This window comes from Pempheris klunzingeri, chromosome 14, assembly GCF_042242105.1.
Source record: "Pempheris klunzingeri isolate RE-2024b chromosome 14, fPemKlu1.hap1, whole genome shotgun sequence".
NCBI lineage: Eukaryota > Metazoa > Chordata > Actinopteri > Acropomatiformes > Pempheridae > Pempheris > Pempheris klunzingeri.
The window spans coordinates 5,651,332-5,672,997 of NC_092025.1; the positions used below are offsets into that span (position 1 = coordinate 5,651,332).

A 21,666-nucleotide genomic window follows, 5' to 3' on the forward strand; every position below is an offset into this window, starting at 1 on the left:
GTCTCTCTCTCTCTCTCTCTCTGTCCAACCTCCACCAAACGCGGACCCCTACAGAAGCCGGCCACATTGAGCCTGAGTCGGTTGCCACTGTTGCTCAATATAATATCTGATGCTTGCTCATGTGGGAATTCTTGAATCCTTAATTTTGAATTCCTGAATCGTTGGGTCTCTCTCTAATTAAAGAGTTTGGTCTAGACCTGCTCTTTATGTAAAGCGTCTTGAGATAACGCTATATAAATAAAGATTGATTGATTGATATAGGCCTTAAGACTGTATCACAAGTGGGCTCAGACTTAGTCCTGAGCAAGTAGCAAACAAAAAGCATGAGGATGTAATTTAAGTGCTTTGAGTAGTCAGAATGACTAGAAAAGGTGCTATACAGACCATTTAACTAAACATTGTGACATAAGTGAAGTTTGCAGCTCTGAAGCTTTTCCCAACCAGAGAGTGAGGCGAGGGCTCTAACTAGAGCCAAAACAGCTGCCTTTGGGTCAGGCGACAAAACACTGTCAGAGAGAGATTAGAAGGTGGCATCGAGGAGGTGGAGACATCAGGAGAGACCAGAGAGAGACCTTGTATCCTCGGGGCTCTTCAAAGACATCTCACCTCACCAATATCACTGATGTTTGGTAACTAGGTACCCACTGCAGGGCCCACCCTCCTGTTCTGAATATGAACATTTCGTGACAACTTCTGATGTTTTCAGTCAGGATGCTTCCTATGGCCCTTTTTTAAAAATTGGCAAAAAATGGGAAATTTGTGGAAACTTTGCTTTCTTTAATTTGGTAATAATTTAGTTTCTAAGCTTTGTTAATCAGGGTGGACACATGAGATGACCATCACGTGTTCTCTGGCATGCTGATTCCCAGGGACCTTATAGAACAATATAGCCTGACCATTTACTATACATCTAGGGTTGCACTTGTTGTATCCATAGTCTCAGCTTTACAATACAGCAAAAAATGGGGAAAATTAATTAATTTTAGGGGAGACCTTTGGTGCATTTCATGGATACGTTACAATGACACAAGTGAGCTGCAGTTCTATGCTCACAAAGTAATCATTCTTTAATATGCTGTAAAATTACTCACAATTGCTGTAGTTGATGCCTATTTGTCTTTGAGTATGGAAAGTAGACCCCTGGAACATGCTTCATTTTGACAGAAAGAGGAGGGAAAAGCTGACAGAGATTGTAATGAGTTACAGAAGCTAGTGGAACAGAGGCGAACTGGGATGTGATGTTAGGACTGTGGCTCATTGCTAATGCTAGCAGGAAGTCAGTCTCCTGAATGCATCTAAATGGAGCAGCTGTACAGAGCACATCATTTATTCTAAATAACCTTGCTATGGGAACAAAAATCTGCATCTGCACTGCTGGAGCAGCTTTATTCATTAGGAACCAGAAAAAGCACGATAACACAAAGAGAAATATTTGGAGGTATTCATTAAAATCAATAGATTTAGTACTTCAGCAATATTTTGATGTAGTGGTGTGTTACAGCACAACCAGCAAGCTCTCACTCCAGAGAGCCAGGACCAGACTGAGTTTGTCCTCCGGTGCAGGCAGCTGAAGCTGAGCCACAGCCAGCTGCTCTGCCTTTTGAAGCTGCCGCAGTGCCTGGAGGTGGGACAGAGGAAACTGCAGGCCCTGTAGAGACGACGACACATGACAATGGGTTAAGACACCAGGAACACATACACCAAAGACTGTGCAATGCCAGTACATTACCAAGGTGCAAGACAGACTGCCTGACAAAAGTTTGGACACACCTTCTCATTTAATGTTTTGTCTTTATTATTTTCAACGAAGAAACTATGGATGAACTCAAATGGAAGTATGTAGTAGACAAAAACATGTTACACAAGCCAGAATATGTTTTATAGTTTAGATACACAGCTACCACAGCGACTACTGTTCTAATTCATACTATCGAAAGAACAACTCAACTCTAAGACATAAAGGTCAGTCAATCCAGAAGAACTTTGAATGTGTCCTTAAGGTCAGTCACAAAAACCTTCAAGTGCTCTGATGAAACCAAGAGTTACCTCTGCTACAGAGGATAATAAATGCTTCACAGAGTTCAAGTTCAGAGGAGACTATGTGAATCAGGCTTTCATGGTCGAACTGCTGCAAAGAAGCCACTACTGAGGAAGAATCAGAAGAGGAGAATTGCTTGGGCCAAGAAACACAAGGAATGGACACCTGGACACTGGCCTCAACAATCACCTGACCTAAACCCAACTGAGATAGTCTGGGATGAGTTGTCAAAAAACACACATTTTACTGGGGACACTCAACTTCCCAGGGACCTACTCAAATGACAACCAGTGGCACCCTAGGACAGTGTGCTGGCCTTATACTTTAGGGAAAAGGAAAAAACATTGTATCCTGTCAGCAACAAGTCAACAGCTCACCCTGGAGATGTCCTGCTCCACTTCTTCATCACAGCTTTCACCCATCATGTGGCTCTCCCTCTGATTCTTTAAAGAATGTAAGACAAAGACTACCAGCTCTGTGGCCTCGTCCTGAAACACACACACACACACACTGAGCATGACACGGAATTCCATCTTTTCTGTTCGTCAGAATATCTGACTAGTAGTGTCAGAGTGACGGCGGGCACACAGGCAGTGTGCCTCCACACACTGAGCTTTATTCTGGGTCAACAAGCTTAATATTTCATATACAAGTCTGAACGGACTTACTGTTCTCTCTTGGCAGGGCTCCACTGTTATCACCATATGTTCTTTAAACCTCAAGCACACCATGTCTTCCAAGGCAGGAATCTTCCCAGCTGTGACACATACATGCTTATGGTTACATACTGTATATGCACAAAATGGCAGAAAGTAAATTCTATTAATTTTCACACAGTCCCTTTTTACACATACAAATGACAACAAACAGGCTCACATGGTGTAAGTAGCTGCTGCTGGTTGTATGGTGGCAGTCTGTTCAGGATGAAGTCTCTCTTCATGTGAGTGGAGCGCATTTCCTGCATCCCCTTTTCCATTTCATCAGCCAGAGATCTGAGGCCAACAGCCAGACGCTTGCTGATGTCCAGGTCTTCGCTGCTGCCCTACACACAAAAGCACAGCTGACACACCCACACACTCGGTGGTGAATACATGTGCCTGAAGATGTGTTTGCAGGTTTATTGACTTTTGAGAGGTGTGTGTGTGTGTATGTGCCTCATTTAACTGAAGCCATAAAAGCTGCTGTTTAAACCTCTGGCTGAGACGAGCTAATGACTCCCAAATCACAGCTGTTTTCATAACTGTATCAGAGTAAGCAGAGATCACAGCTGCGAGGATGTGAAGCAGCCTAGAAATGTATCCTGGCCTCTTGCTAGCTACTGTACTTGATGCTGTCAGACTCAAAAAAAGTCTCAAAGTCAAGTGAAAACCCTTTACTGACTAATGGTGCAGATAGAGAAAAACTCTTTACAACCCTTCTTTTTTTTTTTTTTTTTTTTTACATGCCTGCTGGAAGAACACTGACCCATTTCTGGGTCTCAACTGTAAATCACAACAGGGATTTGATTACATTAAAACTAGACATATAAGCTGCTCAGTGAGCACTCCTCTACCACTGAGGAAAAAAATGTTTTTGTTGCAAGCACATCTAGCCACTACAAATTTTAGATGAATCAAAAAATATGGTTACGTTTTCTTATACCAATGTCGGGATTTTAAGTAAGAGATGGAAAGAGGGAACAGCAATTTTCTTTTTTTTTTTTCCCATTAGGAAGACGTAGGACCCTCACAAACTTGGGCAGACAGCAAATTCTATAGTACATGAACTCTTCCAGATAGACCGGACATATCATTTTACTTGCAGTTTTACCTGCAGTAAGAGTCCTCTGGGCATGCCCTCTCTTAGGCTGACATCAGTCCTGCTGCTGTCACCAAGCAAGCTGGGAAATACGTCCAACAGCAAATCTCCCCATGACCTGGGGTATGGACAGGGAGGTAAGGAGGGGAGGAGAGGTAAGAGAGTATCAGAGAATGTGACTCTTTATCAGCTGAAACACAGAGGGACACAAATACCCAGTAACTGCCCAGAGCATATTTTCATACTACCATACACCTGCTGGTCATAGGCACATGTAGACAAATAGTTATGGTCACCTCTACACAGGCCTTTTTTAACTCGTCATATCCAAATTTCTTTCCTATATTCCTGTGCCGACAGTGATGGACGACTGAAGCTGCTGCTGCTCTGCTAACATGCTACTTTCACTATGTCTCTTGTGACCACATGGATTTTGTAAACTAGGGAAACCAGGACTAGCCATTGATCCATATTCTCATTTGTGATGTTGGCCACACCAGACAAACGAGTTGAAACACCCAATTCAAATGCATCCATTGGTTACAAGAGACCACCTCTCTTGCAAATCTATGTAAAATTAGACATTAAACATCCCCATATAACCAGAATGGTATAATGACCACATATTCACATTACTGTGATGATTAGACTGAGATTGGTGGTCGAATCAGAATCCTTGAATGGTTGAATAGTCGACTATTTAAGACTGAGGAGAAGAGGAACTCATACATTCTCTGGTAGGTGCTGAGAGTCAGGTGGGTGGAGTGGTCCACTCCTGCTGGAGTGCTGGCTTGATGGATGGTTCCTCTGGGAAAGTACAGAAGATCTCCTGCCTATAAGACAGAGAAGATGACTCACTCATTCTGAAAACACACAGATGAGGGTTGGCACTTGTGCGTGAAAATAAAAGACATTCATCCCCACCGTTAAGGTTCAGTACCTTCAGTGTAATATCATGGGTTGGGCTACCAATCCTCTCCTGAGACTCAATGCTGTACTCTGATGCCAGGGGAACAGTCGGACTGTAGAGCAGCCAGTGTTTCTCTCCCTCCAGCTGCAGAATAAAGACCTAGACGAAGAGCCATTTATCAGCAAAAGGAAAAAAATGCATGTTACTGAGACCTCAAAGTAGGGAGCTGCTGTCTGCTGATCAGGGCCACTATTTACAATCTTACTGGTAGCAAGTCTTCCTCATGGCACTCAAGGTCCTAAGGCTAGTTCTGTTATGGAATGCAACTAAATACATACAAGAAAACTTGTGATTGGCTGATGGTGATTTAAGGCTTTAGTCATAGATGTTTTGTGCAACAATGGTATGCCATAAACATGAAGTGGCTGTTGGATACAGTTATGGATTCATTGTTGTACCTCGACATCATCATAGTGAGCCGGAAGGCCCTGGGACTCCTGCGGTGTGATATAGACATTAGATCCCACCAAGGCACCAAAGAAACACTCCAGCTTTTCCTGGATCCGCCATAACTCATCCTGACAACACACAGAAAAACTGCATGTGGGCTGCTCCTGACAAACATTCACTCAACTATGTCATCTTCCTACTGTGCATTTATCATATGATTGTGATGCAATGCCATTTAGAAAGATCCCAGCAGCAAATTCAGTTTTTAGTGCATTTTTGGTGTTTTGGACGGGTTGTAAATGGACAAACCAGTCAGAGGAAGTTAATCCGATCCACCTCAAATTTAGTCAGCGTGTAGAAAAAAACCATCCCGATGAAAAGTTGTTAAAAGCCTGAGTTTTCGTCAAACGCTGTGGCTGTGCCTCAAAATTCAGTCTTTCATCATGAAACAGTTTTGCTGTTTTTGTTAAATGAAAAAAAGGGCTTAAATGTGTTTAAACTACAACGCAGAGTGCTGAAAAAAAAGAATGAAAAAAAAAAAATGCTGTATCATGGTTTCAGCACTGTATCAAAACATTTTGATTGTCACAGAATACCATGCCAGAAATAGTACCTGAAAACTGCACAGCCACGTTCATTTCTTTGGCCACTTAGGGGCAGCAGAACTTGACAATAAGCTGAAAACACCTGCATCAATTCTAATTTCCACACAACATAAGAAGTGTGCCACATTAAATAATATTTCAGGAAACACATGAGTTTGTCCACACAGGCAAAACAACGAAATGCCTAGAAAGGTCAGAAGAGGTGAGGAGAGCTATATAGTCAATAATAATTCTCTGTGGGTTCATAATTATGTGTGACTCATTTCACTTTATACGTTGATATTGACACTGTTATTAATATAAAAATATTGATTAGTGCAGCTTTAAGAAACACAGTGTAAATAACAGCAGTAGCATCATTTGTCCCAAAGGCAGCAAAATCAGTTCCCTCTTTACCGGCAGCACTTCTCACCTTAAACCTCTGTGGCTGGTGGAACTGGATAGTAGCCTTATTCTGAACAAAGTTCTTACTGAGAACACTGTTCTTAACTTGCCCCTCTTTATTGAGCACTTTTTTTTTGCCATTGATGCAGCGAACAACGTTGATGTCCCTGTAGTATTCCAGACCGTGAGAACACAGGCTTTGCAGGTCGGAAAGTTGGAACAAAGACTGGAAGTAGGAGGCTGTGCTGGGATCAGACCTCTGCAGATGGAGAGGTTTCTTCTCCCAGTACTCACTGAAGAACTGCTCTGCTTTCAGGGGCTGGATGAGGCTCTCAAACAGGCTGATGGGGCTGTGGAAGCACAGAGGGGATGGAGTGCTCCTGCTCTGTTTAGGAGGTGGCTGTTCATCGTCACTGCTCCCTCTTTTTGCATTCTTTGTCTTGTTTTTCTTCGGCATTTTAATCTAAGGGAAAATTCAAAGAATATCATCAGGTAGTAGACAATAATTTATTGTAACATCTATAGGAAATAATTGGCAATAAGCTATACCAGCTCCTAACCGGCTACAACATTGCCACGTCAAGCCTTGATGACAGTCTCACAGCAGAGGATGGCTGCACCATGCTGTGCTGCTGCGGTCCTGCTTGGTATCACAGCCGCCCACAGCCAACCCATGACGGGCTCCCTCTCCCTCAGCTGTGTCTTGTCTAACACCACACGTGTTCAGGTCTCAGTACTTTTGCAGATTAAAACCGAATATTTGTAGTTTTGAGTTTATGTTCACTCTGTGTTCCTGTTTGGACTTTCATTAACTGTCTTACTTTGCTGTTTAACAATCACTTTCAAATGCATTAGAGCTGAGTTCATTTATTTTAGTTGCTCTGGGGAGCACAGCCCAACTGATGCCTCTTTTTGTGTTATTTACACTTTTCATTTTGTTGAATTGCCTCTGTAAGCTGCACCAGATAATAATGTACTGTACTCACTGTACTTCACAGAAAATCTAATTTATAGAGACAATCATGTGTGACAGCAATGAAAGTTTTCAAAATGTCCTAAAAAAGTCAGCTTTGCAAATGTTTTCTGGGGGAGGACATGAATTCAGCATGTTTGTTGGAGCCCATGGACCCATTTTGGGCAGTAAGCCAGAGGATTAATAGAAACCTTGATGGTTGGCAACAAAACTCCACCTTTAACTGCCTTTACAATTACATTAGAACCAAATGTTTAAACCACTTTGGCTCAATAACTTTTACATATGTGACCCTTTTCAGCTTTCTTAAAAGGTGTTACTAGTAGGGTTGTACCAGAGACGGTCATTCCTGTTACCTCTGTTTCTGTCAGTCATCAACTGCCTCCACTTCGAATAACATGGTCAAGCCAGCCTCCACATATATTTACCATGTGCATGTATATATGTATATATAACCAGTTTAAAAATAAAAGCAATTGTCCAGTAAATGTGATGAGGTTGCATGTCAATTATGAATTAATGATTGAGAAATATCATTTAGAAATGTACTATATGTTTGTTTGTATGCTTGTTGCCACAGACTAATTTCACCTTACACTGATAGCTGACCACCCCAGGATGTCCCTCAATTTCAGGGCAGTCTAGTGCAGAATTTCAAAATTAAAGCCCTCTCAAATGTCTTCCCTCTACATTCAGCTTGATATTAATAGGAAACCACCCGTTTGCAAAGATCTATGTAACACAAAACACACCATTACAAGAACAGTTAGTTGGACTGAAATACAAGAAACATCTTAGGGCACTCTCACAAATTTTGACCCGTATAATATTTTTTAACAAATGTTGCCCATGAGTGTAAATACATTGTGCATTTTCATATAATGGGTATACTATTATTAAAGTTGTTGTTATAATTACTATTATTATTATTAGTAGTAGTGGTCTTAAGGATTTACAGGGAAATTGAAATTATAGATCAGAATGTCTGGAGATTGTCTTATGAAATATGAACTACGAAATTAGTCTGTGGCAACAGGTGGATTCTTTTTTATTATCAACCTTAATATAAAGGGAAGTCAGCTTATTTCTGAGAATTTAGAGGGCTGTAATTTTGAAATTCTGCATCAAAATGTCCCAATACCGTCTGAGGGACATCCTGAGGCTGTGTGGTATCAGTCTGAAGCGAAATTAGTCTGTGACAACAGGAGGATTCCTTCAAGCAAGCAAAAAAACTTAGAGTACATCTATAAATACCTGCATAATCTCACGACGTTTCATTCATAATTGACATGTATTCTATGCGAGGCTATCACATTAACTGGAACATTGCTTTTATTTTGAAATCGGTTCTGTTCTTTTACCGTAATGGCACGTGTACACGCTGTGGCAAATATGTGGAAGCTGGCTTCAAGGTAAACTCTGGTTTTCTGGCGTCACGAAGCTGGCTGACTTTTAACCGGCGCATGTCACCGTTTTCCTCTGCTGCAGTCTAACCGGACCAGAGGAGCAGATGAAACCCGTTTAATGACTATGTACTTTACAGTATGCAGTGTGAGTGCGCGCTCCCCACTGGTTCGTGGGGAGCTCATGCAGCTAAACCTCAGCGTGACAGCCGTGACACTGCAGCCTAAGCACGGAATGTTCTGTTAATGTTCATGTGTTCATCGCGGCGTTTGCGGCTACCAACTCTACACACTCACCCTTCCAACAGCGTCCGAGAAGAGCTCCGCTTTGCCTCACGTGGACTCACTCGTGTTTCCGTGAATGTGTCCGACTGGAAACTCCTACCAGCGCCATCCCTGCGTTCAATGTGGATGCCGCACACCTTAATTTAACGTGCTCTGACCTATTTGTCATGACATTTTTCAGCCTTAACAGAAAGATGCTGAGTCCCTGATAATTATCACATGTAGCCTTTTTGGTTTTTGTATGTTTATGTATGACAACAAGAGTTACAGGTTAGCCTGGATGTAAAGTACAAAACACATCATCAGTTTCAATGTGATGTGATGCATTGTTACAGATTAAACCCAAGAAAATATACCATTGCTCACACACTGACGTATCTGTAACACTGATCACAGTACAGTCACAATCAGTCAATACAGTGTTGTTCCAATTACTTTATTTATTCTTTACAACTGTATTTAACTTCAGCCCGTGACAAAGAGGGTCAAGAAGATTACAAACAGCAAGAGCTGGAACGAGATAGCCAAATGTTTTTATCAAGAGTCCTGCTGAAAGAATATAGTATAGTATAGTATAGTATAGTATAGTATAGTATAGTATAGTATAGTATAGTATAGTATAGTATAGTATAGTATAGTTTGAATTTAAAATTAGGAAGGGATGAGAGTGTGGGGAGAAAAATGTGTGATTCTAAGGTGCACCACTGTTTACAGCACATCTTGATTAGGCACATGAGCGCAAAGGTGGAGGAGAATATGACCTCATTATGTCTGCAAGATATTACTTGTGAAGGACAGCACATCTCCTGCAGGCAGGCACACACACTCACACACACACACACACACACACACACACACACAATATCAGTGACAAATAGTGTTTTCACTTCAATCAGTCACGGTGCGCTACCAGTGCCCCGTGCTTAATGATGCCTTATGTGTCGTTAATTAGTAAGTCTGTCACTCAAACAGCTTTGTCACAGCAGCATTGCACTTATACTTACTGCTTTTGCCTTGAAATAAATGTATTTTTAATCTAAAAACAGGAGGCATTCACCTTGAAGGTGGAATTGTTAGCAAAACATATATTGATAAAATATTTTCTAAATATTTTAAGATATTTATGTGTACTTTATCACATCCCTGAACAAATGTAAGTAAAGAAAATTGATTTAAAAAAATTACAAAGATACAGATTCACACAGAGTTGCTCATAACAGCTTGGCTCTGTATGTGATAGACTGCAACCTGCCCAGGGTGTAGTCTACTGTGTTGGTGCAAGAATTAGGCAAATTCTTTACATAGCAATGCCACAGGGTGAAAATAGTCACTTAACAGTCAATTAAAAGTCTCCCATTTAAAATTCTAAGGAATAAATACAGTAATTGGAACAACACTGTATTGACTGATTGTGACTGTACTGTGATCAGTGGTGCAGATACGTCAGTGTGTGAGCAATGGTATATTTTCTTGGGTTTAATCTGTAACAATGCATCACATTTTACAAACTGATGATGTGTTTTGTACTTTACATCCAGGCTAACCTGTAACTCTTGTTGTCATACATAAACATACAAAAACCAAAAAGGCTACATGTGATAATTATCAGGGACTCAGCATCTTTCTGTTAAGGCTGAAAAATGTCATGACAAATAGGTCAGAGCACGTTAAATTAAGGTGTGCGGCATCCACATTGAACGCAGGGATGGCGCTGGTAGGAGTTTCCAGTCGGACACATTCACGGAAACACGAGTGAGTCCACGTGAGGCAAAGCGGAGCTCTTCTCGGACGCTGTTGGAAGGGTGAGTGTGTAGAGTTGGTAGCCGCTAACTCCACAGTACGATAGATAGATAGATAGATAGATAGATAGATAGATAGATAGATAGATAGATAGATAGATAGATAGATAGATAGATAGATAGATAGATAGATAGATAGATAGATAGATAGATAGATAGATAGATAGATAGATAGATAGATAGATAGATAGATAGATAGATAGATAGATAGATAGATTACTCTACCAGACAGCTCATTTTTAGTACACTGGGTACCAAACGTTGCTGCCTTTGCTTGCACAAGCAGGTCTAACACAGGCCCCACACACATTATTTATGCAGTTTTAATTTGATAAGTTACTAACGAAATTCACTTTAAAGTGCATAATAATTGCAAAAGAGATTACAGCATAATGCAAAATGTATGTTTTCATCTTAATCTTCATAGTGATAAGGTAATATATATATATATAGAGAGAGAGACATGAACATGTCATTTTAGGACCTTTGCCCAACAGTGATGTAATTGCTGGAGCTGCATCACTCATTTCCCTCTGACCACAACGACTTCCTGCAAGGATTGTTGATGGAATGTCTGCATTAAGTGCGGTGTCATGAAAATTTGGAGATGTCCCAAAAGTGTCCAGCTGTGCTACCCATGGATGCGCTCATCCATCCAAAAGTTCCCAAATTCCCCCTCTTACCTGTCCCACACTGCACACTTCCACAAATACCATTAGTAAGGTTCATTCGATGGTTATTCGATGTTATGCAGATACTTTTGATGATGTTAATGTTGTCCCATGTGGTCTCATCATCCACCCTGATGCGTCACACCTTGGAGCTAGTCAGGATGGTTAAGTAGTAAACTTAAATGAGGACCCTCTCTATGGCTTGGTTGAGGTGAAGTGCCCTGCTGAGAATGACATTGAGAGACATCACAGACAGTATGTTGAAGGTCAAGTAAAACTGAATAAAACACACCTGCTACTGGCAAGTCCAAGATCAACTGATGGTCACTGGCTTAGCTTGATGTGATCTGGTTACAGACAGTGATTTCACAGGAGATTCACTGTATTATTTTGCTTCACTATTTATTGATTCATTTGGAAATACTGTAGCGATCCTCAGTGAGAAGGCTATGAAACGTTTGCTGGTTTTGCTAGCAGTACACAGGCTACTGTGGGCATAAGTACAGCCTATGAACACACAGTGAGTAAGGGAAATAGATACAATGTTCCTGGTCATTATTCTATAACTGGTCTAAAAAGCGCCACATGGCAAATAACACATTCTATTTCTGTGGAATGATCGATGGATCTTTATTAGAGAGACAAAATGAAATGATGGGAATGGAAACATGTATACTGTATATGTATGTTGTTTCTACCTGCTTTAAGATGCAAGTATTAATCACATGATGCTGATGCACATTCGTTTTACATGCACTAATGGTTACTGGTGCACATTCCTTTCTACGTGTAGAAATTAATGAGCTTGTGTTGATAGACTGGTGTGGAAACAACTGTCAATAGAAAACTGAAATTACCTTTGAAATGGGGATACTTGACAAAAATGAACTGAGAGACAGCGATTGTGTGTTCAGACATTATTGAGCTGTGCATTGAAATAGTGTTTTGTTTTTGACTTTTAGTTTTCAGGTCAGATGTTCTTGGTGTGGTGTACAACAGTGATGTGGAGGTGGAATAAGTGCACATGAACATCAGTATGAAGTGTGAACTCATTTAATGAATTAATTTAATTAAGTTTTTTTTGTATTTTTATTTGCTTTCTAAAAATCAGTGTAACAGTAATTGTAACAGTGTAATTGTTGTATGACTTTAACTAAAAATTAATAGTCCATTCTGGCTCACTCATTAGTCCACTGGTTATTTTGATTGTTATTTTGTTCTTGTCAATTGCATTTAGACAAGTAAGACTTACATTTTGAGTTACTAACATGTAGCAACATGCCCATCCCAGGCTGGAAAGATGACACAGTAGAGCAAGATTATATTAAAGTGAAGTGATGGCAAAGAGGGATTGAAGGACTTAACATGTTCAGATCCTGACAGATGATGTGACAAGCCATAAAACAAAGCAAGTGGTTATGTTCAAGTTGTATGGTAAATTAATCTGAATACAATATTGCCTAAATGAAACAACATTTTCATTTCGAAGATTTAATTCATTCTAAGAAGGTATGACAGAGAGAAGGAGAAGTAGGTGAAACAGTAAAGAAATGATGTTGGTACATAAACAGAACAGCACAGAAGCATTTAAAGGTAATAAAACAGTGATGATAATAAAACACATGGCTTTTCTCATGAGACCCGAGCTTCTTTGGGAAGCTTTACCTACTGTTGTTGACAGGAGAGGAGGTGTTTGGCCCTGTTCGGACCTGGCGTGCATCTTTTGTACATATCATGCATCTTCTGCCTAAGCAGAAAGTAAGCCGATATTAAAGCACATTTAACTTACTATCAAAGCTAAAAGACGCTACGAAATCATACCTAAAATCTGTGCCCTGCTGTTCATCAGAGATGTTTCTGGTTCTTTTCTCAATGGATCTGACACCCTACATCTCCATTCTCCATCTGCATGCCCAACAAACTTTGGTTTGCAGTGTGATATTAAAGATAAGCTAATAATGTTCTAAGGAGCATGATGATATGATATGTCACACCAGGCACAGATATGCAGACTTTCAAAAGGGCACCATTGGAATTGAATAGGAGACATGGCTATTAAATAGAATTTTTCATTGATTAAATATCTTGAATAAAATATTGTCTCTATTATGAATGATTGTACAAATGATGTACATGTTTATTTGGATAGAGAGTGGGGAAGTGAGGTCACAAACGGTCATTCGAGATGCATTTTAATGCCAGGTGTAAACAGATGTGAGTAGAACTTGTGACCGGATCGTCTAAGATCATGTTAATGCCAGGTCTGTAATGTCTGATGTTACTGACTGGAGACTTGCGAGGGGAGTAATGACCAAAAAGAGATTTTTTTTCCATAGTTGTATTCAGGTGAAATTAAGAGAGGAAATATTTTGCTTTACCTGCTGTTACTGACCCAAGAGGAGGTATCTGATGTTACTGACTGCAGAGGAGGTGCTCCATATTACTGAGTGGACATTGCTATAAATACAATGTTTATTAATATATATAAATAATATATAAGACTAATACAAACCTTGTCAGCCTGGAATCATACAGCTTTCAATATCTATCAATTATGTGATCCTTAGCTGCACTATACCTTTTGCACTATTGATGCAAATGTAATTTGTAATGTAATTGTAAACATCAGATCTCTGCCATTAGTAAATGATCCGATATCAGACCATCGTATTAATACTCACATTCCTAGAGACTCAGGTCGAGGAGGTGGAGTTGCAGCCATTTTCAAATCTAGCTTATTAATCAACCCTAGACATAAACTTAATTATAACTCATTTGAAAGCCTTGGTCTTTCACACCCAACCTGGAGGACGCTAAAGCCAGTTCTATTTGTTATAGTATACCGCTCTCCTGGCCCAAATTTCTTTCTGAATTCTCAGAGTTTCTATCAAATGTAGTCCTTTGTACAGATAAAGTAATTATAGTTGATAATTACTTTAATATTCATGTAAACAATGATAATGATGGTCGTAGCACTGCATCCATCTCATTATTGGACTCAACTGGCTTGTCTCAGAGAGTAAATGAACCCACTCACTGCTTTAACCACACCCATGATCTTCACAAAACTCTATTTTATCCGACCATTATCAAATAATTATTTCCTATTACTGGACTATGCGCCACTTGACAAAATGCCTTTTTCCGCATTAATAGAGGAAAATAAAAACAGCCCTAGGTTCCTTTTCAGCATGTTAGCCAGGCTGACAAAGAGCCAGAATTGATCAGTGCATTCCAATAGAACTTAGTAATGACTTCATGAGCTTCTTTAATGACAATTCATCAGCTCCTGCCCTCAAAAGGCTCTGATTCAACCTCAAACTTAGGAACCAGCTGTTAGGCCTGATGTGCATTTGGACTGTTTTTCTCCAATTGATCTTTTTGAAATGGCTTCAATGATTTCCTCATCCAAGCCGTCAACTTGTCTCATGGACCCATGTCCCTACAAGGCTGCTTAAGAAAGTCCTACCTTTAATTAACAGGCTATGTCCTACTGTCCTTTAAAGTAGTTGTAATTAAAACTTATCTTAAAAAGTCTACCCTTGACTTGTGTTAGCCAACTATAGGCCTATGTCAGCGCACCATAGCACAGAGACAGTACTGGTGAAGGTTATAAACGAACTCCTTAAGGAATCAGACAGAGTGCTGCATTTGATATCATTGACCATCACATGCTATTACAGAGACTGGAACACTTAATAGACATAAAAGGAACTGCATTAAGCTGGTTTAAGTCCTATTTATTAGATTAATTTCAGTTTGAACATGTTAAAGATGAGTGCTCCATCCACACTGAAGTTAGATACGGATATGGTCTGTATTTGTATAGCGCCTTTTCGACAACTCAAAGCGTTTTTACATTACATCCTCATTCACCCATTCACACATCATTCATACAGGGGGAATCTAAGTTGGAGGAGACTATTCTTTCACACACATTCACACATTGAATCTATGCTTCAAGAGCAAGTTGGGGTTCAGTGTCTTGCCCAAGGACACTTTGACATGCTGACTCATAGGAGCTGGGGATGGAACCACCGAGCCACAGCCGCCAACCATGTGTAAACATGGATCATTGTAGTTATTAGTCTCTCAACAGAGAACCTTGTTCTCTTCTTAACTACTCTCACGTTCAGTCTAATCTGCACCATTACAGAATATATCCAGCCACTGTTTTATCTGTTTATGCTTAAGGGTCACATGGGGGCTAGAACCAATCCCAGCTGAATTGGGCGAGAAGCAGGGTACACCCTGTACTGGTCGCCAGTCAATCACTAGGCCAACACATAGAGACAGACAACCATTCACACTGACATTCAATGAGCAATTTAGAGTCACCAATTAACCTAACCTGCATGTCTTTGGATTTTGGGAGGAAATCAGAGTACCCGGAGAAATCCTGTGCAAGCACAGGGAGAACATGCAGACTCTACACAGAAAGTCTCCAGGTTAAAACTGCAAACCTGCCAGCAAGTACATTTGAACTTGGAACATTCATGCTGTGAGGCAGCAGTGCAAACTACTGCTCTACAAACTACTACAAACAACTACAAACTACTACTACAAACTACTACAAACGTCGTGCTGCCCATCACAGAATGTAGGACTAGTAAAATATAGTTACATAAAAAGTTCTAATGTAATTCAAATTCAGGCTACACACATTTTTAGTCAGTAAGTGTGTGTGTGTGTGTGTGTGTGTGTGTGTGTGTGTGTGTGTGTGTGAAAGTGTTGAATCAGCTTGTGAGCTGATTCCCCCACCCGTCCTCTGCCCCTAACATTAATTATTTAGAGACCCCCACAGAGCTCAGATTATAGCTGATACCCTGGACGTGTGTTAAAATGGGAGAAAATAATAGGCAAGGTGTTTTTCAGTGGGTTTTACTCATATTTTCCATGTCTATTTGTTAACATGACTCAAGGGGTATACAGGTGTGTGTCCTAGGCGTTTAATAAATTGTTACTACCTTAACTAGACTTTTGTTTCAAACTTAACAAAATTTTATCAGTTCAAACATTCCCTTCCTGCTCAATTCTCCTATAGAAAAGATCATTGTTGGACCATGGAGTGCAAGTCATATTAAAGATCAAACAATGTTATATGTTTAGTAGGAGAGCACGCATATTCTTATATAGGAAGAACATATAACATTGTTATTATATGCCTTTATAAATATTCTGATTGAAATATATGATGACACCTATAGAAATATTTTAAAAAATGTACTACACGGTTGTAACAAAAGGCTGTCAAAAGTGTTTTCCTTAACATGCTGATCAAAGAGAGCATCGGACCGGATCCATGACCAGCATCTCAGTTTTAGTATAATTTAATAGCAGGAAATTAGTGAGTTTTTCACAGGTCATCAGTAGTCACAGAATTAAACAATAAATTGTCATTTCTTTCTTTTCTCTTTTAACAAAGAAATTACATTACTATGTCCAGGTTGGACATAGTATTAGAAATTATTGTTTCACACTGGTCATATTTTCAAAAATAAGGAAATTATTAAAATATATAGAATTGGGTAATAAATAAAAATATAGTAAAATACATTAAAAATTACCAAAATAAAATTGCTCTTCAATTTAAATTAAAGGTCATTCAAGCTCTATTAATTTCTTTACACCTCTCAGCAGTTCTTTTGCAGATGTTAAATTCAGATTTTCAAGGATTTCCAATATACCTGAAATTCATTACAAGGAGAATTAAAAATGGATGAGGTTTTCATGTATCAGTGTTTTTTCATTTGGCTTTGAGTGGATAATGCCATCACAGTATGACCACTGTGTTAATCGGCAGATTTCCTAGTTTTACTTAACAAGTTTCCATGTGATTTCAGTTCAACAGATAAATTCTATTGTTTAAACCATTCTTCACTTTGTATAGTAGTAGTAGTAGTAGTATCCTGCAATGACTACAGGATGAGAAAATATATTCTGTGCTTTCAAAACCTGTATGGCAGAAGGAACAGACATTACTTTCAAAAGTGAATCTTAATCTAAGGAATTGGCTAGAGGTATAAATATTATGAAATTTTAAATTCATTTCTTTAGCTTTGGGTGACTTGGGGACAATGTAAAAAAAAATCAGTTTTCAATTTTAGCACTGTAGCAGAGCACCAGGTGCTTGGTGTGGAATTGGTGTGGATGTAAGTCAGTGGTCAACTTCTGTTTGATAAGACAGAAGACAGAATAAGAAATTTGAATTTGCAAATGTAATGGTTACATAATTATTGAATTCATATGAAAATCACTCCTTTGGTCAAAAAGTTAAGTTAAGAGTGAAAAACAAAACCAAATATGGTACAAATATTATTAACAAGTCATCATCTATAATTAACAGATAAAAAATTGACTAAATATATCTGCCCAGCCATTCTTTTTAAATTAGGATTTGTTTTTGTGAAGCCTTTTATCCACAGTGGCATGGAATGAGGATAAAATTAGGTTTGTACATTAATGGCAAATGTAAAAGTACTTACTGGTGATAGCTGAATAGTCCAACAGATAACTAACAACAGATAAGAGACCTTCATTAATAAAAACCTGTCTAACATTTGAATGTTTGCTCTGGCTGTGTAGATTTTGGAGTCTGTAACATGTGGTCCAGTTGAACTGAAGTGAACTATGTTGAGACCAATCTGAACTCACAGATATACGAAGAATACAAACCATGACTTCTTAACACAGTATTCCATGGTGCTGGTGGTGGCAGGTAATATGACAAACCTACATGCCACCACCACAGAAACATGTCATGGAAATCAACCCAGTCATCACAGAAAAAGACGTGATGTCGACAGAAAGATAATCCAATTGAAATACATTAGTCTGAAAACTGTGCTTAGTGACATGAAAAGAAAATTGAAAAAAGTCATGGATACAAATTATTAGATTAAATTTCGCATCTATTTCACAAAGTTCTGTGAGACTGGGTTGATTTCCATTGACATTGTTTCTATGGTAGTTTCTATTACATGCTACCACCACGGAACACTGTGTTATGTAGTCGTAGTCATTCCACATATGGCTGATTGAGAAGTGTTTTAATAGGTCTATCCACTAAACTGGCATCTTTGAATATACTGCAGGTATGTATATGTACACTACTGACATCCAAAACAACAACAACAACAACAAAAACCAGTGCTACTTCCACTTGTCCAGAGCCCTCCGAGAATATACACTCAGTGAGTCTTGTGGTGAAATTTTCCCTCTACAGCCAGAGCAATGTTCATCCATCAACACTGACAGCCATGCAGAAAGTGATAGCCACACTATTACAGCCAATGCAAATAAATGGACTGATTACACTCCCATGAAAGCTGCCATTAGGAGTGCAAGGAACATTTTTCCTGCACTTACTATCCAGCTCATACATTCTTAACCATCGGCATGCTTTGCAAAACTTTCAATTTAAATGTCATGTTAAGGCAAACAATGACATATTTCAGAACTTTCAGAAGAAATGTTTGGAGACAAAATGTCTTTGTTCTATTCTATCCTTGATCTATTTTCTGATATTGTAGAGTAGTTCCGTTTGCGGTAGGTCTGCTTTTATGGAACAAAGTGATAATAAGGTAAATGTTTGTGCTCATTTAAGAACGTTTTAGTGGGTATACTGAACAGAATGATGCCAATTAATACATACAAAAAGTCTGATGGACTATGTAAGAATTCTTCACGAATATGGTTTACTGATAGTTACAAACATTATTTCAAGTAAGGATAATATTGCCAATCATTTTTTTAACTGAATATTATCGTGGGATGCAATATTTTTAGATTATGAACTATTGCTCTTATGCTGAATCTAAGACATCAAAAGATCATCAATCAATGTATGTGTTGAAGTTATTATACACTGTTGCCGACAAAGTTGGAATAAAATATTTTTTACCTCTTCTCGTGAAATTATTGTGACAATGTGATTTATTCTTGATAAATAAAGTGTATATCTTCTCAACTTTATTGATCAAACTCTTCCAAACATATTACAGTGAAACTTAAACCACAATTAACCATTGCAAACTGTGTATTCAGGCTTTAACAAAATTGGGGGTATTGAACAATTATTCCAACTTTATGGGCATCAGTGTATATACATGTTGACCTCACACTCCATTTTACCCACACCTGTGAACTTAACTTCTTCACTTTGTGCGGCAATTCACACTCAACCCAAAATGATCAATCCACTGTTTTCCATCAGAGAACCATGGCCTCAGACTTGAAGGTGCTGACTCTCATCGGGACCACTTTGCCCTTGGCTTGGATGGAGATCATGGTCTGATGAAGTATAATGGGAAATGGCTGTATATGCTTACTGTGTACGCTGATTCTGAAATTCTGTGTATGCTGATTGTGCCTTCATGTGATAGAAGAGTACCAACTGTATGTAACTACATGTTCCGCCTTATTCCTACCCCCACTGTACTCACAAGATAAGTTTTTCTATATACGTCATAATGGTTCACCCCACGCACTGTGTCCTGTAAATATCCTGTGTGTGAAACTCTCTGGAGCTCACACTTCTGCAGAGACTGCCATCTCTGTATGACCTGTTAGCTCTTCTTGTACAAGAATTACAGACTTTGGTGCTCTCAGTCTCACGGTTATTAGATTTTTCCACAACAGAAGTTGACTAAACCACATCATCATCTGCAAAGAGCAGAGAAGCAATTCTGAGGTCCCCAAGCCAGACACTCTCCAATCCCACTTAGGGTCTTAGGTTCTCCTCCCCTCCCGAACACAGTCTGGGCTGAACCCTGCTTCCCCTTTATGAGCTGTCTGATGGTTGGCCAGACCTTCCAGGCCTCCTGAATTCCTCCCACACCTGGATTTTAGCTTGGGCAGCCACTGAAACTGCAGCCCTTTTGGCCTTCCAGTAATCTCTATAAACAGATATGGGCATATTAATACAAAATCTCCAGGCAAGGGACAAGATTGGTATCAGAAGCATTCTGGTTTCCATTTGTGGCCCATTTGAAGTCTGCGTGATATTGATTAATCCTAACCATGGTTGCATCAAGGTCAGTGGTTCCCGTGGAGAACAAAAGAGGCAAAATGCTTTGACCAAAATGCAGTCTTGAAACCCATTGGCTATTGTCAGAATACAGTTTTTTAAAATATTATTTATCCATATTCACATGCAAATATCTGTCTATTATTACCTGGAATATCTGGCCACACAAGCTATCTGTTATCTGGATTTCCACTACCTACATGTCCGTCCCCATCACCTGATCCCTCATGTGGCAAAGTGCTCCTCTCTTCATGATGATATGACATAATGTTGATCAATGACCTTTGAACTAAGGGTTAGGGTTAGGCGGGTGTCTAATCATCAAGGATGCCATATTTACTGCCTTCCTCTCAGGCACACAAAGTTGTGCAGTGCAGCCCTCTAGCTCTCAAAGGAGAACTCCAACATAGCAGCGCTAGCTGGGGGCTCATGAGTCTGTTCCTGCACCCATCAGAAGAAAGGATCCCAGCCCCTTTCCAGTTTCAGTTCCAGTACTGTTCGCAGAGGTGAACCCATACTGTTTCTAGTTGATACCCCCCATACTAGTTTGGATTCCCTCCTCACCAGTGACATGATGTTCCATATATGTAAAACCACTTTACAGTGCAAGGGGTCAGCATGCCTATTTCCCCAGCCCTGCCAGCTACTGGGCTGACAACACACCTAGCCCCAGTACCTACCTTCAGGGTTTCACTCTATAATGTCACAACATTCATAATGAGAGTATGACCAATGACCTTTATTGCATGTCATCCCACACCTCTGTCCTCATTCCCTATTGACTCTCTATTGTCACTGTCAAAAAGGCAAAAGTCAACCTCAAGCACTTTAAAGAAAATAATACACTGTATTTGGTGAATGTGTAATTTTACCTTAATTTACCTTTTGAGCTGTGCTTATGTATTTAAGCTTCTTCTTCAACCATTTAAGATTAAAGAAATACCTCAGAATCGTGGTATTTAAATAAAAAAAAAAATGTAATAACGTGCAGGAGCCATACACCTGACACACTGCCAAGTTAAAGGTATAAAATATAATTCAAAGGAAAAAAAAACCTTTGATGTGATGTACAGTTTGGCCACAGTGGAGTTAGTTTAGATGTGCAGTGTGTGGCAGTTGTTGGAGACGCTCAAACAGACACGCACGCACACACACGCAGAGAGAGACAGAGAACGGTGAAAGGGAGAGAGAGAGAGAGAGAGAGAGTTAGGGAGACAGTCAGATCAGGTCTTCGAGATTTTCAGACCAGTCCGGTTTGCGGTCTCCTGCTGTCCTGTTCTGCTCCACTGTTCCGACGCGCATCTCTGGATTTGGGTTCCAAGT

General features: G+C 39.6%; 1 protein-coding gene across 1 annotated transcript; it reads right to left on the reverse strand.

Moving 5' to 3' along the window:
• Positions 1-1,427: 1,427 nt before the first annotated feature.
• riox2 (ribosomal oxygenase 2) lies at positions 1,428-8,910 on the reverse strand. The gene is made up of 10 exons (XM_070843572.1): positions 8,858-8,910; positions 6,213-6,647; positions 5,204-5,323; positions 4,776-4,904; positions 4,565-4,668; positions 3,848-3,953; positions 2,915-3,080; positions 2,707-2,795; positions 2,416-2,526; positions 1,428-1,648 (listed from the first exon to the last, which is right to left on the reverse strand). Exons 2-10 carry the CDS (start codon positions 6,639-6,641, stop codon positions 1,496-1,498), a joined length of 1,407 nt encoding a protein of 468 aa, XP_070699673.1. The 5' UTR covers positions 6,642-6,647; positions 8,858-8,910; the 3' UTR covers positions 1,428-1,495.
• Between the last annotated feature and the right edge of the window lie 12,756 nt (positions 8,911-21,666).

Excerpts from the sequence above, each read along its gene's own strand:
- riox2 (XM_070843572.1), bottom strand. The coding sequence starts at position 6,641 with ATGCCGAAGAAAAACAAGACAAAGAATGCAAAAAGAGGGAGCAGTGAC. Across the intron at positions 2,796-2,914 it reads GCAGCAGCTACTTACACCAT|CTGGGAAGATTCCTGCCTTG; the intron begins GTGAGCCTGTTT and ends TATGTGTCACAG. Across the intron at positions 1,649-2,415 it reads TGGAGCAGGACATCTCCAGG|GGCCTGCAGTTTCCTCTGTC; the intron begins GTGAGCTGTTGA and ends TCGTCTCTACAG.